The following is a 17,217-nucleotide window of genomic DNA, read 5'->3' on the forward strand; positions in this document are numbered from 1 at the left end:
ATGCCACTGACTTTACTCAGTCAGTGGCATGTCGTTAGTAAAAAAAATTATAAGCAAGGGGCCTAAACGGCTATCCTGTGGAATTCCTGATTCTAAGTGGATTATATTTGCTAGGCTTCCATTAAATAACACTGTTCTGTTAGACAAGTAACTATGCACCTTATAGCAGGTGGTGTAGAGCCATAACAAATACTTTTTTCCAGCAGCAGACTATGATCAATAATGTCAAAAGCTGCACTGAAGTCTAACGACAGCTCCCACAATCATTTTATCATTTTATCATCAATTTCTATCAGGCAATCATCAGTCATTTGTGTAAGAGCTGTGCTTGTTGAGTGTCCTTCCCTATAAGCATGCTGAAATTCTGTTGTCAATTTGTTTACTGTAAAATAGCATTGTATCTGGTCAAACACAATTTTCCCAGAAGTTTACTAAGGGTTGGTAACGGGTTGACTGGTCGGCTATTTGAGCCAGTAAAGGGCACTTTACTATTCTTGGGTAGCAGAATTACTTTAGCTTCCCTCCAGGCCTGAGGGCACACGCTCCTCAGTAGGGTTAAATAGGAGTGCCAATATCGCCTGCTATTATCCTCAGTCGTTTTCTGTCTAGATTGTCAGACCCTGGTGGCTTGTCATTGTTGATAGACAATACTTTTTTCACCTCTTCCACACTGACTTTACGGAATTTAAAAGTACAATTCTTGTCTTTTATAATTTGGTCCAATATACTTGGATATGTAGTGTCAGCGTTTGTTGCTGGCTTGCTTGCCAATGAAAAAGTAATTAAAATAATTTGCAATATCAGTGCGCTTTGATGAATGAGCCATCTGATTTCAATAGATGAAGCTCCGTTATGGTTTTCATATGCACGAGTTATGGTTTTCATATGCACAGTTTCGTGTAAGTTTGATTTAGTTTTATAATAACGTCTTCATATCTCAATCATTCATCTGGTTAATCAAAATTATATCCAAATCTAAATGAAAAATTATACAAACCCAAAAAGTAACTTCTAATGCCAACTAAAAATAGCATACATAAAGCCAACAAATAAAAACATTGCAGCCTGCAGTTAGAAAATATCCTGATTTAAAACTAAATATTCTAGAAATCACATTGGCTACACATGGCCTGTCTGCAACGAACTTTAAACATTGTATCAACTATTAACTTGAGTCAGGCCAAAGCTTGTTCTAGCGAACTTGAGAGAGCTGGAAAGATTTTTCAAATATGTTGAGGAACTATTGTAATTCTCAATGGATGTAAAAACAGACTTAGTTTTGTTGCTGTTTGAGGTGAAAACATTACTTTGAAAAGCTCCACATGTCATTGGTGGTAATGCGTTAAACCAATCAGAAATACGATCAGTTCCCAAAATGGTCACATATACAGTATACCTTACAGTATACCTACATTTGCGCGCAGGCCAGTTAGCCTATAGGCCTACTTCTATGCATGTGTGTCCTTACTCAACATTGACAGGAGTGATCCAAACAAAGGATGACAACTAAATTGACAACTCGTAAATTAAATGAAATAAAGCACTTGTTTCTCACAAGTGTAGAATAGGTTGTGCACTCTGCAAACAATATGCCCACTCAGACGATGAGAATGGGAAGATAATAACATTGAATGCATTAAGAAAAATGACCGTAACCAAAGTAACAAAGTAAATGTACTACTGGTGATATATGTAATGGGGAATTGATATACACTAACAATCAAACGCAAACAATTAACACAATGAATGTGCACAAATTTGCGGGAGAGAGTATATTTTGGAGAGAGAAGTGTATTATGTACCTCGGTGCATGGTCAATCTGACATCTGCATTGGAGTGGCTTCTGTCTGGACATTACCATAAAGGCCTGATTGGTGGAGTGCTGCAGAGATGGTTGTCCTTCTGGAAGGTTCTCCCATCTCCACAGAGGAGCTCTGTCAGAGTGACCATCGGGTTCTTGTTCACCTCCCTGACCAAGGCCCTTCTCCCCCGATTGCTCAGTTTGGGCTGGACGACCAGCTCTAGGAAGAGGCTTGTTGGTTTCAAAATTCTTTAATTTAAGAATGATGGAGGCCACTGTGTTCTTGGGGACCTTCAATACTGAATAAATATTATGGTACCCTTCCCCAGATCTGTGCCTCAACACAATCCTTTCTCGAAGCTCTATGGACAATACCTTCGACCTCACGGCTTGGTTTTTGCTCTGACATGCACTGTCAACTGTGGAACCTTATATAGACAGACAGGTGTGTGTCTTTCCAAATCATGCTCAATCAATTGAATTTACCACGGGTGGACTCCAATCAAGTTGTAGAAACATCTCAATGATGATCAATGGAAACAGGATACACCTGAGCTCAATTTGGAATCTCATAGCAAAGGGTCTGAAAATAAGGTATTTCTGTTTTTGAGATTAGAGAGATTAGTAGGTCAGCAGCCGCTAGTAAAGACGAGGTCAAGTGTATTGCCTGCCTTGTGAGTGGGAGGGGACTGGGAAGGGGGGGGGGGTGGGTTCAAAATAGGCACGGAGGGGAAAGGGAGTTGGAAAGAAATTAATCGAAGGCAGACATCAGGAGGTTGAAGTTGCAGAGTATGAAGAGTGGTGAGCCATCGTCAGGAAATGAGTTTATCAAGGTGTCAAACTCATTGAGGAACTCTCCAAGGGCACCTGGTGGGCGATGGACAATAATGTTAAGCTTGAGTGGACAAGCATGGAATTCAAATGAAGAGATGTAAAGGTGAGAGAGGGAGAGAAAAAAATCACCACTTAGGAGAACTGAGTAGACCTGTGCCACCACCACGTTGACCAGATGCTCTCGGACTATGAGAGAGAACATAGTCAGATGAAGAAAGAGCAGCTGGAATAGCAGTGTTCTCTGGGGTGATCCATGTCTCTGTCAGGGCCAAACAGTCAAGGGACTGAAGGGCAGCATAGGCTGAGATGAACTTGGCATTCTTGACTGCACATCAGCAGTTCCAAACACTGCCAGAGACCCAGAATTCCACATGGGTTGTGCTGGCACGGCACAATAAATTAGAAGGGTTGCCGCCAAGGGATGGGGAGCATCTGTAAAGCCTACAGGGAGAGGTGTGAACAGGTATAGAAATACACAGTTGACAAAGCTACAAAAGAGCAAAATTATAATCTGTAAATTACTGAAGTGAGAGAGTGGTGTGGAGCCTGCCTCCCTTTCCTTCCTGAGATGGAGCCTGGAAAGCTGGTTATATACACTCAGAAAAAGATGAAACTGCTCCCCCTCCATTACAGCCACTGATTACCAAAAACAAGTCACATATTAAACTGCCCCTTGATCCTGGTTGATGTGACAACAACTATCTGCAAATTATGAGCAGTCAGCAGTCTACTGTTGGCTACTGGGAAGACAGGCAGCACTTAAAGGCCCTAGCTAGCAAAAAGACAGTACTAGACCACAACAGATAAAGGCAAACCATGTATACTTATCACTCCTGTAGATATCAGGAGTCCTCAAGCTATAGAATGAAGCACTATTTATAGGGCTATTTATACTGACTGTGTATATCACCCCTATAAACGTTATTTTTTAATTGTGACAATTTTAGGTTGACAATAATTACATTACACAATTTGTGATATTATATCACATCTTAACTTTAGTTTCCTGCGTAAGTAAAATCAGGATTATGCCTCTACTGCCATTTCACTCCTATTAGACTGGTTTGAATTTCTCCCTGACCAATATGACTGCCATTTTTACCCCATTCTGTAACTTTTTGAGGGTTTTTGACCGCCCCTCTAATAAATTAATAGGATCTCTATATTATATGGTTTAAATATTCCCCATGTAATGTCAATGGACAGCTAACATAGCTACCATAAAATGTTGAAGTGTCATGAAAATGCATCATAATGCAGAAACTGCATTGACCCAACTCTCCAAATACATGGCTCTGGGAACACTCACAATGGCCGCCACTCCACCCATTATGCAATCACTGACTTGAATGGGATGTCCGTTCGATTAATTCTATTTAAATTCCAGCACATGTGGTCAGAAGCGGGAAAAAGGAAAATGTGCATAAGTTATATTATTTTGCTAATTCCATGACATTCACAGCCATAAATACCCTCTTCTTATGCTAACAACTTCTCCTTTTCTGATCCACTACTTTCCTCTTCATCTTTCACTTCCCTCTCTTTCTGTAGCTTTTGTAGAACATGCAGACGTATGAAAAATCGAAAGAAAGTGCTGCATTCGACTCAAGTCGGTGCCCGTATTTATCCTAGATCAGTGTTTCAGACCCTGATCTCTACATTGAGCCAAGGTATGGGTTTATTTCACTGAAGAAAAATTCTCTACACGATCATTCACGCAGAACAATGTATTTCACTAGATATTCACATACTCTTTTGGTCCAACAGTCATTGGTGTGGACAACACCCTTGGAAAACACTTATCACACTCCGGATTGCGTAGAGCAAACTTCTTGAAATAGCTTTTCTAGAATGGTTTAAGTCAACAACAGTGTTACCTAATGGTCTGTGCCATGCTAGTAAATACCCATAGACTTCCAGTCATTGCACTAATGCTAGTTAGCATTGGCTTGCGAAACTACCTCTAACTTCCTTCAGACTCAACACGGAGACATAAACAAAATGGTATCCACGAGTTCATCTGACTTTAGGGAAGTAGATAAAGGGCCTTATGGCCAAAATCCCGACGCTTCCCAACAACTCTTCACACGTCAGGTGAACTGGCTGTTCTACCGTTGTAGCCTATTTTCAAATTAAATGAGAGATTGGACGAATGGTATCCTATTAATTTGTTGTATAGGCTCCTTTGGGAGTAGCCTATGAAACCATCAGTCAGAAAATGTGAGGAGTTTTATTCTGCACTGATTATGGAAAGGAAATAGGAAATTAATTCCTATTTCTAATTATTTTAGATTTCAATGACAAAATAAATGTTCACTCTTCTCACTAATGGCAAATGACCAACTTGTTATTATACACTTAAATAAAAATGTAAACGCAACATGTAAAGTGTTGGTCCCATGTTTCATGAGCTGAAATTAACAATCCCAGACATTTTCTGTACATACAAAACGTTTATTTCTCTCAAATGTTGTGCACAAATGTGTTAACATCCCTGATAGTGAGCATTTCTCCTTTGCCAAGATAATCCATCCACCTGACAGGTGTGGCATATCAAGAAGCTGAAAGCATGTATGGTGTCATGTGGACGAGCGGTTTGCAGATGTCAACGCTGTGAACAAAGTGCCCCATGGTGGCGGTGGGGTTATGTTATGGGCAGGCATAAACTATGGACAACGAACACCAATTGCATTTTATCGATGGCAATTTGAATGCACAGAGATACCATGACGAGATCCACGAGCCCATTGTCGTGCCATTCGTCCGCCGCCATCACCTCATGTTTCAGCATGATAATGCACAGCCTCATGTAGCAAGGATCTGTACACAATTCCTGGAAGCTGAACATGTCCCAGTTCTTCCATGGCCTGCATACTCACTAGATGTGTCACCCATTGATCATGTTTGGGATGCTCTGGATCGACGTGTACAACAGTGTGTTCCAGTTCCCGCCAATATCCAGAAACTTCGCACGGCCTTTGAAGAGGAGTAGTACAACATTCCACATGCCACAATCAACAGCCTGATCAACTCAATGTGAAGGAGATGTCATGCTGCATATACTGATTGATTTCCTGATCCACACCCCTACTTTTCTTTAAGTATCTGACCAACCGAGGCAAATCTGTATTCCTAGTCATGTGAAATCCAAAGATTAAGTTCTAATTAATTTATTCAATTTACTGATTTCCTTATTTGAACTGTAACTCCAGTAAAATCTTTGAAATTGTTGCATGTTACATCAATCCCCGCATTTGCACAAAATATGATTTGCCTGCTTGCAATGCAATACTTTAACCACATGGAATTGTGCATAGGCTTATGCGTGGTCTACAGTTTGTATTAAGGTAAGAACATTCTCACGTCAAGGTCAGTTTTTATAAATGCCAACTTTTGTGTGAAAACTGGTGCATGCATGTTTTGGGGTATATTTTGTACAGATGTAATATTTATAAATGAGGCCCCAGGTGTTTGATGTAGCTGACTCTATGATGTCTCTGGAACCATCTTGACCTTCACTGGTAAAGGACTCCCTCTAATATGCATGGGAAACTCAAATCAAATGTATTTATATAGCCCTTCGTACATCAGCTGATATCTCAAAGTGCTATACAGAAACCCAGCCTAAAACTCCAAACGGCAAGCAATGCAGGTGTAGAAGCACGGTGGCTAGGAAAAACTCCCTAGAAAGGCCAAAACCTAGGAAGAAACCTAGAGGAGCCAGGCTATGAGGGCTGGCCAGTCCTCTTCTGGCTGTGCTGGGTGGAGATTATAACAGAACATGGCCGAGATTTTCAAACGTTCATAGATAACCAGCATGGTCAAATAATAATAATCACAGTAGTTGTCGAGGGTGCAGCAAGTCAGCACCTCAGGAGTAAATGTCAGTTGGCTTTTCATAGCCGATCATTAAGAGTATCTCTACCGCTCCTGATGTCTCTAGGGAGTTGAAAACAGCAGGTCTGGGACAGAACAGGTCAGGGTTCCATAGCTGCAGGCAGAACAGTTGAAACTGGAGCAGCAGCACGGCCAGGTAGACTGGGGACAGCAAGTAGTCATCAGGCCAGGTAGTCCTGAGGCATGGTCCTAGGTCTCAGGTCCTCCGAGAGAGAGACAGAATTAGAGAGCATACTTAAATTCACACAGGACACTGGATAAGACAGGAGAACTACTCCAGATATAACAGACTGACCCTAGCCCCCCGACACAAACTACTGCAGCATAAATACTGGAGGCTGAGACAGGAGGGGTCAGGAAACCACTGTGTGTATAGCATTTCTTTAGTCGTCGATCCCCTAGTCCTCCACCAGGCTCCAGAGGAAAAGTATAGTCACCACGCCACCACCAACCTCATGGCATTATCACAAAGACAGCCCAACAGAGTCATGCTGATGGAGACACCAGGATAATTTTAATTCACCATGTTTCTCCCTGGCCGAGCCAAAGACTCATTGAAAACTACAGATACCCTTTGGCCAGTGTCTTTTGAAAGTCAACTGTGATTTTGTAATAGTCACAGACATTAAGAGAAACTAGTTGGTGTTTAACATGAAACCTGTTGAACTGTTTTTAACTGATGAGTCCTGATGAGAGAATGAGCTCCGGTTTTCCTGTCTGCCTGGGTTTCTCTAACCTGGTTCTTCCCAACCGAGGAATGTTAAATAAAAGAGGCTGTCTGATTCACATTAGCAGTGCGTTTTCCACCAAAGCCCTGCCAGCTAACTTTAGAATGGAGCCTTGTGGGGCTCACTCAGCTTACTGTGCATGAGGTGATCCCTTTTCTCCCTCCTCTTTAGCCTTTTTCTCGCTCTCTCACACTCTCTCTTTCTCTTGCGTTCTCTTTGCTTTCTACCTATTTGCTTCTCACTCTCCATTTACCTTTCTTTATCCTCCTTTTCTCCCCACATTCTGCCCCATGTTTTATATTATTTTTAAATGGGTCAGCAGATGTTAGAAAAGGGAGCGATATGGGAGGGGGAGAGGGATGGGGGAGAGAGATTGCCAAGACCAACAGTTTGGTTTTTCGTGTGGGCGGAGAGAGATGGACCCCTAAGAGAAGGGAGCGTTCAGTTCCAGACTTTGCACCCCACAGACTCTCATTTACATCTGAAAGATCCTGAAAAATACCATTCAACGAGGAGGAACATTTTGCTCGTGTCTGTAAACAAATGTTTCCCCTTGAAGTGTTACTAATCATAGAATGCTACTTTTGGGCAACACTTACAGATCTCCAAGGCTGGCATTAAGTTAGAGTGAAGGCTCATCTTTCAGCTAATTAGCAGTTAGCAGGAGTTATGTTTGTATTCAGTTTGCAGTTTGAAAATATGGACCAATTAGCCATAATTATCAGTACAAACTCATCCCCTGTTCTTCAAGGTTAGCAAGCTTTGTTTTGGAGGCCATGAGTTGATCTTTGTTACTTTTTCCTTGAACTCCCCCATGTAAGCCCAGGCAATGTTCATGGTATTGTGTAAAGCATTGAAATGTGGAGAGGGCCTAACAGGAGAGACGCGTCCATCCAATCTGTCTGAGTGACTAAAACATACAAGATGCAGCCGACCACCCAGGACTTTAGGTTTTTGTCCCAGATGCACTCTCCGAACATTATGCTATGCTCGCACAAACAATAATTTCATACAAATAACAGGCACAGCAACACCATTTCAGTAAACCGTGTTGCGCAACAACATCAAAGCAGTGTACAGCACATAGACCGTGTCTACACTTGACACTTGCATGTGACTTCTGCTATCACAATATGAAGGTCACATTGAAAAGACAGATCTATAAAAGCCTTATCGTGGTTGGATTGTGTTCAGATCTGGCTAACCACTTCAGAAAGGGGTTGTGTGCACATTTCTCCTCAGGCTGGGCGCATTCAGGCTTTCGAAAGCGCATACAGTGGGCAAAGTCATCAGCACTTCGCCCACAAGTCAGAAAACGTGTGTTTTTAGGAGCGAGAGGCAACTTTTTTTTATCAAACGTTGGAGGAAATGCGTTCCTGGCGTCTGAGGAATGTCTGATTGCTTCACAAATGCTAGCCAACAAACTTATTTAGCTTTGCTAGCTAGCTTGCTGGCTAGCTACAGAGGTTAGCTGGCTAGTTAGCTACAGGAGTTGACTACTGCCATCAAGTTGTGTGATTATCAGATTTAGCCTGTTCCACCGTTTGCAGATTGCATACTGCATTTGAATATAGTGTGGGAAAAGGGAATCCGAACACAATGTGGACAGGGTAGACACATTTAAATGTAGGTGTAGACGCATGACGTTTTTGGAATTCAATGATCAGAATACAATAACTGCATGAACTTTCAAGTCTAGACATGGCCATAGTTACAGCTTTAGCATCACAAACATCCTAGGAAAACATTTTACTGCATCCTAGTTTAATGTAACATATACAGTTGAAGTGGGAAGTTTACATACACTTAGATTGGAGTCATTAAAACTCATTTTTCAACCACTCCACAAATGTCTTGTTAGCAAACTATAGTTTTGGCAAGTCGGTTAGGACAACTACTTTGTGCATGACACAAGTAATTTCTCCAATTGTTTAGACAGATTATTTCACTTAGAATTCTCTGTATTACAATTCCAGTGTGTCAGAAGTTTACATACACTAAGTTGACTGTGCCTTTAAACAGCTTGGAAAATTGCAGAAAATGAAGTCATGGCTTTAGAAGCTTCTGCTAGGCTAATTGACGTCATTTGAGTCAATTGGAGATGTACCTGTGGATGTATTTCAAGGCCTACCTTCAAACCCAGTGCCTCTTTACTTGACATCATTGGAAAATCAAAAGAAATTGGCCAAGACCTCAGAAACAAAATTGTAGACCTCCACAAGTCTGGTTCATCCTTGGCAGCAATTTCCAAACTCCTGAAGGTACTGCGTTCATCTGTACAAACAATAGTCATCAAGTATAAACACCATGGTGCCACGCAGCCATCATACCGCTCAGGAAGGAGATACTTTCTGTCTCCTAGAGATGAACGTACTTTGGTGCGAAAAGTGCAAATCAATCCCAGAACAACAGCAAAGGACTTTGTGAAGATGCTGGAGGAAACCGGTACAAAAGTATCTATATCCACAGTAAAACAAGTCATATATCGACATAACCTGAAAGGCCGCTCAGCAAGGAAGAAGCCACTGCTCTAAAACCGCAATAAAAAAATCCAGACAAAGGTTTGCAGCTGCACATGGAGACAAAGATCGTACTTTTTGGAGAAATGTCCCCTGGTCCGATGAAACAAAAATAGAACTGTTTGGTCATAATGACAATTTATGTTTGGAGGAAAAAGGGGGATGCTTGCAAGCCGAAGAACACCATCCCAACCGTGAAGCACGGGGGTGGCAGCATCATGAAGTGGGGGTGCTTTGTTGCAGGAGGGACTGGTGCACTTCACAAAATAGATGGCATCATGAGGCAGGATAATTATGTTGCTTCAATATATCCACATCTCAAGTAATCAAGAAATCAGTGAGGAGGTTAAAGCTTGGTCGCGAAGTGGTCTTCCAAATGGACAATGACCCCAAGCATACTTCCAAAGTTGTAGCAAAATGGCTTAAGGACAACAAAGTCAAGGTATTGGAGTGGCCATCACAAAGCCATGACCTCAATCATATAGAAAATTTGTGGGCAGAACTGAGAAAGCGTGTGTGAGCAAGGAGGCCTGCAAACCTGAGTCAGTTACACCAGCTCTGTCAGTAGGAATGGGCCAAAATTCACCCAACCTCCTTATGGGAAGCTTGTGGAAGGCTACCTGGAACGTTTGACCCAAGTTAAATAATTTAAAGGCAATGCTACCAAATACTAATTGAGTGTATGTAAGCTTCTGACCCACTGGGAATGTGATGAAATAAATAAAAGCTGAAATAAATCGTTCTCTCTACTACTATTATTTCACATTCTTAGGATCACCACTTTATTCTAACTGACCTAAGACATGGAATTTTTACTAGGATTAAAATTGTGGAATTGTGAAACTGAGTTTCAATGTATTTGGCTAAGGTGTAAAACTTCTGACTTCAACTGTATGTTTATATTTTCTAATAGGCGTTAGTGTCGTAAATTAAAATTGTAAGCCCTCTGTTCAGCAACAATTTCACATTGAAATGTCTTTAACCTAATATAACTCCAAATGGATGTGGACAGGGGAGGACTGGGGAGATTTGAAACGTGATGTTTTGGACGACAGACAGACTGAAGGATTGGCTGGTCCTGGGGAACAGTCAGTCTGGTGGCGTGGTTGGCCTGGAGTTCCAAATATAATCTGCTGAGTCATTCACTGAGTCCCACTTGTGGGCAAAGCCCTGTTCTGGTCTAGTCCACTGTGGCTGGGCAGCCCTGGGCAGGAGTCTTCGCTGAGGCCCTAAGCACTCTAGTAAGAAGACGATTAGCCTTTTAAACAGGTTTCTATTAAATAAAGCAATACAGATGAAGCGTCTCGGAGAGCGTAGCTTCCTCGAACAGGCCTTTCTGAACTACAGCTTCCTGGTCCTGGGGCATTATTGTGTTGCACTGTTTTGTTTCTGCCCATTAACAACACACAATCAAGGGCTTGGTGAGATGATCAATTGAATCTGAGGTGTCACCTTCGTTCTGGGCCAGAACAAATGGTGCACCCATGTGGGTCCCCAGGACCAAGAAACTCTGACCTACAGTCCTAACTTCCTGCTCACATTTCCCATTTGTTTAACCCCTCCTCTGCTTCCCTGTCTCGGCATACAGTACGTTGTCATGCCACCAATTTCACACTGACCAGAGTTGAAGGCTGGTATTTATTTTTTCCCCCTCGTGTGTGTGTGTGTGTGTGTGTGTGTGTGTGTGTGTGTGTGTGTGCGCGCGCGGAAAGTAGTAATTTGGCCAATCTCAACCATGGTAATGATGTGTTTGCACTTCCCCCTGCTGTGCCTTGACAAAGCAGACTCTTAGACAACGGTTCACTGTTTATTCCCCAAGAGTTGTACACGTTTCTGTGGTTGAACCTTTGTCTAAAACTGCTGCACAGGGCACATCTGTATATAGAATCAGGATGATGTGATGGAGTTTGAAGTAAGAGTGGTGGTAGAACATTACAACAGGAAGAGATTGGAAAGGAGAGGAGGGATAGAGGTTCATTGAAAAGGTGCAGTACAGGCCTTTGTTAATGTTGGTCTAAATCAGGGATCATCAACTGCATTCAGCCACAGGCTTCTTGAGTGGATGGTCAGGGGGCTGAGATATAATTATACATCATTTGTAGACTGAAAATTGATCGCAAGAAGCCCAAACAGATAACACATTTGACTAAAGCATAATCATTTCAAACCTTGCTGACATTTTTATATGATCTCTCTGTTATGGGTGGGAATATTTTCAAACAAATTTCCAAAATTGAAATAACGGAACTGATTTGCTGGTGTTCTTACGGTCTTTTATTTCCAACATTAAAAAAACAAACAAATTAAATACAAATATATGATTTTTCTCAGAAAACTTGGGAGGCCAAATGAAATTGGACCGCCAGTTGGGGATCCCTGGTCTAAATCCTGTTTTGTCCCTGCCTGTGTTTCAGGTCCACACAGCCGTGTGTCGCGGTGCCCACCCAACGAGTACCAGTGTGGGGGGATAGAGCTGTGTATCCACATGAGCAAACTATGCAACGGAGTTCCGGACTGTACCGATGGCTGGGACGAGGGGCCGCACTGCAGAGGTACTGAACACACACCTACCTTCACTTCCTCCCTCCCTGCCTCTCCCTACATCTCCCCCTATTCAAGTAGCCTGTACAGATAGTACAGTGCATTGTATTTGTCGCCTAACCCTCCCTCATACATTCTCCGCCCAGGCAGGGAATCTTGCAGCATAACAATGAAGGGGAGGTGGCCTGGTCATGGCAGATTGATTCTAGCATGGCCATGCACTAAGGCTTATCGTCCTACCCCCACATTAATGTACACAGAACATGCATGCTGCCCACATCCGACATTACTCCGTCTATAAAATTGGATAATGATTATGATTACGGATTACTGCAGATTTACATGTAAGAAACGTGTAGGATTATAATAAACTGATTTTTCCACCAAGCATAGTTGGGGTTTTGCAAGTCTGGCTACCTACAGTATTTCTCCCATTTCTGGCCCTGGTTAACTATTATTGACCTGAATGTGCTTAATGTATAGGACAGAGTGGACAGACACGTTATACAGTAAAATTATTACAAAAAAATTATTAAAGCTAAATTATTAAGCAAATTGTTTGCCAAGGTCTTTGTCCTCGTCTAATGTAAGGCTGTCCCCATCGCGCTCTTTTCCCTTTCCCCCTCTGTCTAACCTCGGAACCACTCCTCTTTCATCCCCCTCTTTTAATTAGACCCCCCACCCCTTTCTCTCTCTTTCTGCCCATCCGTATTATCACACTGTTATGTTGTTTCTCATGGGAGATGTTGTCATGACTATACTGCCCATACTTTAGCTACAGCTCTGTAAGCAGGTTTGAGTGTTAGGTGTGCGTGTATAAAGCGGATCAGACCTCTAAACGTGTGTGTGTCAGTTTGTCTGTGTTCACACTGTGACTCTGGCTTTTCCAAAACAAAAACTGGGAGCACACTCAAATCATGATTATCCAGCCTGGATGACCTATTTTTTCCAAAATAACTGTCCCAACGAAGGTTCTTAACTGAAAACACGTGCTGATTCTGATTTAGTTGACTAAATGGAGAGAAAGAAAAACGGGATCGTGTGAAAAGCCAGTGGAACTTTATTGGACGGGTGAGCTGGAGGACAGGATGGCTGGATAGATTGGTGTTAGCTGAAGCACTAAAGGTTGTCTAAAACCCATGACTGGTACAATCCAGGAATGGGTCATGGTTGGCCAACGGCATAAATTGGAAAGGGGGCTAAAAAAATAGTACCCTACTAAGGGCCTGGAATTACCAGGGACCTCACGATACAATATTATCATTGTACTTAGCTGCCGATACGATATGTATTGGGATTCTCACCATTCTCTATGTAATGCGATTCCATACTGCGATTTAATGTTCCAAACATATTGCTCACCATGTCTGCTGCAGATGGACAAGAGAGAGCATGAGAAAATACATTTTGATCAGTCATGGAAAGAAAAGTGCTGAAAACATGTTGGCTCACTATTTAAAAAGAACAAGCTATAGGATGAAAAATACAAGAGTTTTTGTGCAAAATAGCAAGTAATCTACCTAGCAAAAACAAACATTATTTTTTACAAATCGACATATGGAGTCTAAGTATCAATATAATATCGTCCGAAATAATAATGTGATATGTAACTACCAATTTCCCCCCCGTTCACTACCTAATACTAGACTAGAATATCTGAGTATCTGTTATACAGTGCTTCTGTACTGTGTGCACAGGGAAATGTCCACACCCGCATTCACTTCAATACATACTGTAGTCACACTAACACATACTCCCTCTCTTACACACACACACACACACACGTACCGTACTGCATGTGTTAGTGTAACACTAGGATTTTAAGTGTGGTCAACACCACAACCACTTCTTTGGATCCCATGAGACACCTGTCACCTCAATTCCCATCCTTCCATCCCTTCATCCTTCCACCCCTTCAGAAGGATTAAATATTTATGGCAGTAACACGGAGAGAGGCGGGACATCAAATTTTCATGCCGCTTCATGCTGGCAGGGCTTTGAGTGGTGTGGGTGTGCGCATCTCCATAGGCCGGCTTTCATCTTCCCAGGTAGTCAAATGGCAGGTTAGCGGGGTTACCCATCCTTCATACGTTCCTCATGGTGATCAGAGTGCTTACATCAATACCCCCCCCCCCCCCCCCAATGACGACTCCAATGATTCCCACAATTGTGTGAAGTTGGCTTTTGGGTGGTGGACCTTTTCTTGATACACACAGGAAACTGTTGAGCGTGGAAAAACACAGCAGCGTTGCAGTTCTTGACACAACCGATGCACCTAATACCATAACCCTTGTTCAAAGGCACCGAAAGGCACCGCAATGTAGCTATGGATTGCCACCAGCAATGGGCGAATGTGCTGACTTGTGTTTCATATTTTGTGCTACTCAACGATAATGTTCTGAACTGTGGAAAACAAACAAGGAAGCCAGATACTTTAGGTGCCCCACCTTTAAGAACAAACTCTTCATTTGAAACTTCAGTTCCCTCTACCTCTCTATTTCTCTCTCTCCCCTCTTCTTTCCCTCTACCTCTATCTACACTGCTCAAAAAAATAAAGGGAACACTAAAATAACACATCCTAGATCTGAATGAATGAAATATTCTTATTTAAATACTTTTTTCTTTACATAGTTGAATGTGTTGACAACAAAATCACACAAAAATTATCAATGGAAATCTAATTTATCAACCCATGGAGGTCTGGATTTGGAGTCACACTCAAAATTAAAGTGGAAAACCACACTACAGGCTGATCCAACTTTGATGTAATGTCCTTAAAACAAGTCAAAATGAGGCTCAGTAGTGTGTGTGGCCTCCACGTGCCTGTATGACCTCCCTACAATGCCTGGGCATGCTCCTGATGAGGTGGCGGATGGTCTCCTGAGGGATCTCCTCCCAGACCTGGACTAAAGCACCCGCCAACTCCTGGACAGTCTGGTGCAACGTGGCGTTGGTGGATGGAGCGAGACATGATGTCCCAGATGTGCTCAATTGGATTCAGGTCTAGGGAACGGGCGGGCCAGTCCATAGCATCAATGCCTTCCTCTTGCAGGAACTGCTGACACATTCCATGAGGTCTAGCATTGTCTTGCATTAGGAGGAACCCAGGGCCAACTGCACCAGCATATGGTCTCACAAGGGGTCTGAGGATCTCATCTCGGTACCTAATGGCAGTCAGGCTACCTCTGGCGAGCACATGGAGGGCTGTGCGGCCCCCCAAAGAAATGTCACCCCACACCATGACTGACCCACCGCCAAACCAGTCATGCTGGAGGATGTTGCAGGCAGCAGAACGTTCTCCACGGCGTCTCCAGACTCTGTCACGTGCTCAGTGTGAACCTGCTTTCATCTATGAAGAGCACAGGGCGCCAGTGGCGAATTTGCCAATCTTGGTGTTCTCTGGCAAATTCCAAACGTCCTGCACGGTGTTGGGCTGTAAGATAAACCCCCACCTGTGGACGTCGGACCCTCATACCACCCTCATGGAGTCTGTTTCTGACCGTTTGAGCAGACACATGCACATTTGTGGCCTGCTGGAGGTCATTTTGCAGGGCTCTGGCAGTGCTCCTCCTTGCACAAAGGCGGAGGTAACGGTCCTGCTGCTGGGTTGTTGCCCTCCTACGGCCTCCTCCACGTCTCCTGATGTACTGGCCTGTCTCCTGGTAGCGCCCCCATGCTCTGGACACTATGCTGACAGACAAGGCAAACCTTCTTGCCACAGCTCGCATTGATGTGCCATCCTGGATGAGCTGCACTACCTGAGCCACTCGTGTGGGTTGTAGACTCCGTCTCATGCTACCACTAGAATGAAAGCACCGCCAGCATTCAAAAGTGACCAAAACGTCAGCCAGGAAGCATAGGAACTGAGAAGTGGTCTGTGGTCACCACCTGCAGAACCACTCCTTTATTGGGGGTGTCTTGCTAATTGCCTATTTCCACCTGTTGTCTATTCCATTTGCACAACAGCATGTGGAATTTATTGTCAATCAGTGTTGCTTCCTAAGTGGACAGTTTGATTTCACAGAAGTGTGATTGACTTGGAGTTACATTGTGTTGTTTAAGTGTTCCCTTTATTTTTTTTGAGCAGTGTATTTCCCTCTCTCCCCTTTTCTCTCCCTTTCCTTTTCCCTCTACCTCTCATTCTCTTTCTCTCCCTCTCTTCTCTCTTTTCCCTCCTTTCTCTCTCCCCTCTTCTCTCTCCCTTTCCCTCTACCTCTCATTCTCTTTCTCTCTCTTCTCTCTTTCCCCTCCTTTCTCTCTCCCCTCTTCTCTCTCCCTTTCCCTCTACCTCTCATTCTCTTTCTCTCTCTTCTCTCTTTCCCCTCCTTTCTCTCTCCTCTCCCCTCTGGTGTATAGTGACAGTGTGAATGGGCTGATGTTGCCCTTAAATGGTGTGAGTGATAGATATTATCCAGGTCTAATGTGACCGCTGCTGCTTTGTCTCTGCTGCTCTGACTCAGAACACTGGCCCGGCATACACATGTTATCTCACAGGATGTAGTGGTGACAACTCATGACTCCGTGAGATGACAGAGTTGTGTCATTGTGTGAGCGTGTGACAGCAATATTAAGGCGTGTATGGATGAATGATTCAATGTGTGTGTGGTTGTGTGTGTGTTTGAGGTCCGCCTTGTTACAGGCCTGTCCTGCCTATGAGGGATTGATTAGTGCCGGGCTGCAGTGTTTGCCTGTGGATTTCTCTCCCTGGCCAGGCACACAAAAACCCCATTGTGTGTGTGATGGGGTGTGTGGATGCCCGCAGCTAGGGCCAGCTCTCTGTATATCCCTTTACCAACCACTAAACACCCACACACAACACACACACCTCACACAACCTACTCTCCCACTCACTAAAACCACCCACTCTTTAACATGCACACATACACTCCTACATGCA

General features: G+C 43.2%; 1 protein-coding gene across 8 annotated transcripts in view; it reads left to right on the forward strand.

Annotated features, from left to right (window-relative positions):
- LOC110494239 (low-density lipoprotein receptor-related protein 1) overlaps positions 1-17,217 on the forward strand; it is a 174,976-nt gene that overhangs the window by 59,732 nt on the left and 98,027 nt on the right. For all 8 annotated transcript variants that reach the window (XM_090205644.1, XM_090205646.1, XM_090205645.1 and 5 more), the window contains exon 3: positions 12,194-12,331. In XM_090205644.1, coding sequence (XP_090061770.1) covers positions 12,194-12,331 — 138 coding nt within the window. The remainder of the gene's footprint in view (positions 1-12,193; positions 12,332-17,217) is intronic.

Source organism: Oncorhynchus mykiss, chromosome 17 (assembly GCF_057628025.1).
Source record: "Oncorhynchus mykiss isolate SJ-2025 chromosome 17, ASM5762802v1, whole genome shotgun sequence".
In the NCBI taxonomy this organism is placed as follows: Eukaryota; Metazoa; Chordata; class Actinopteri; order Salmoniformes; family Salmonidae; genus Oncorhynchus; species Oncorhynchus mykiss.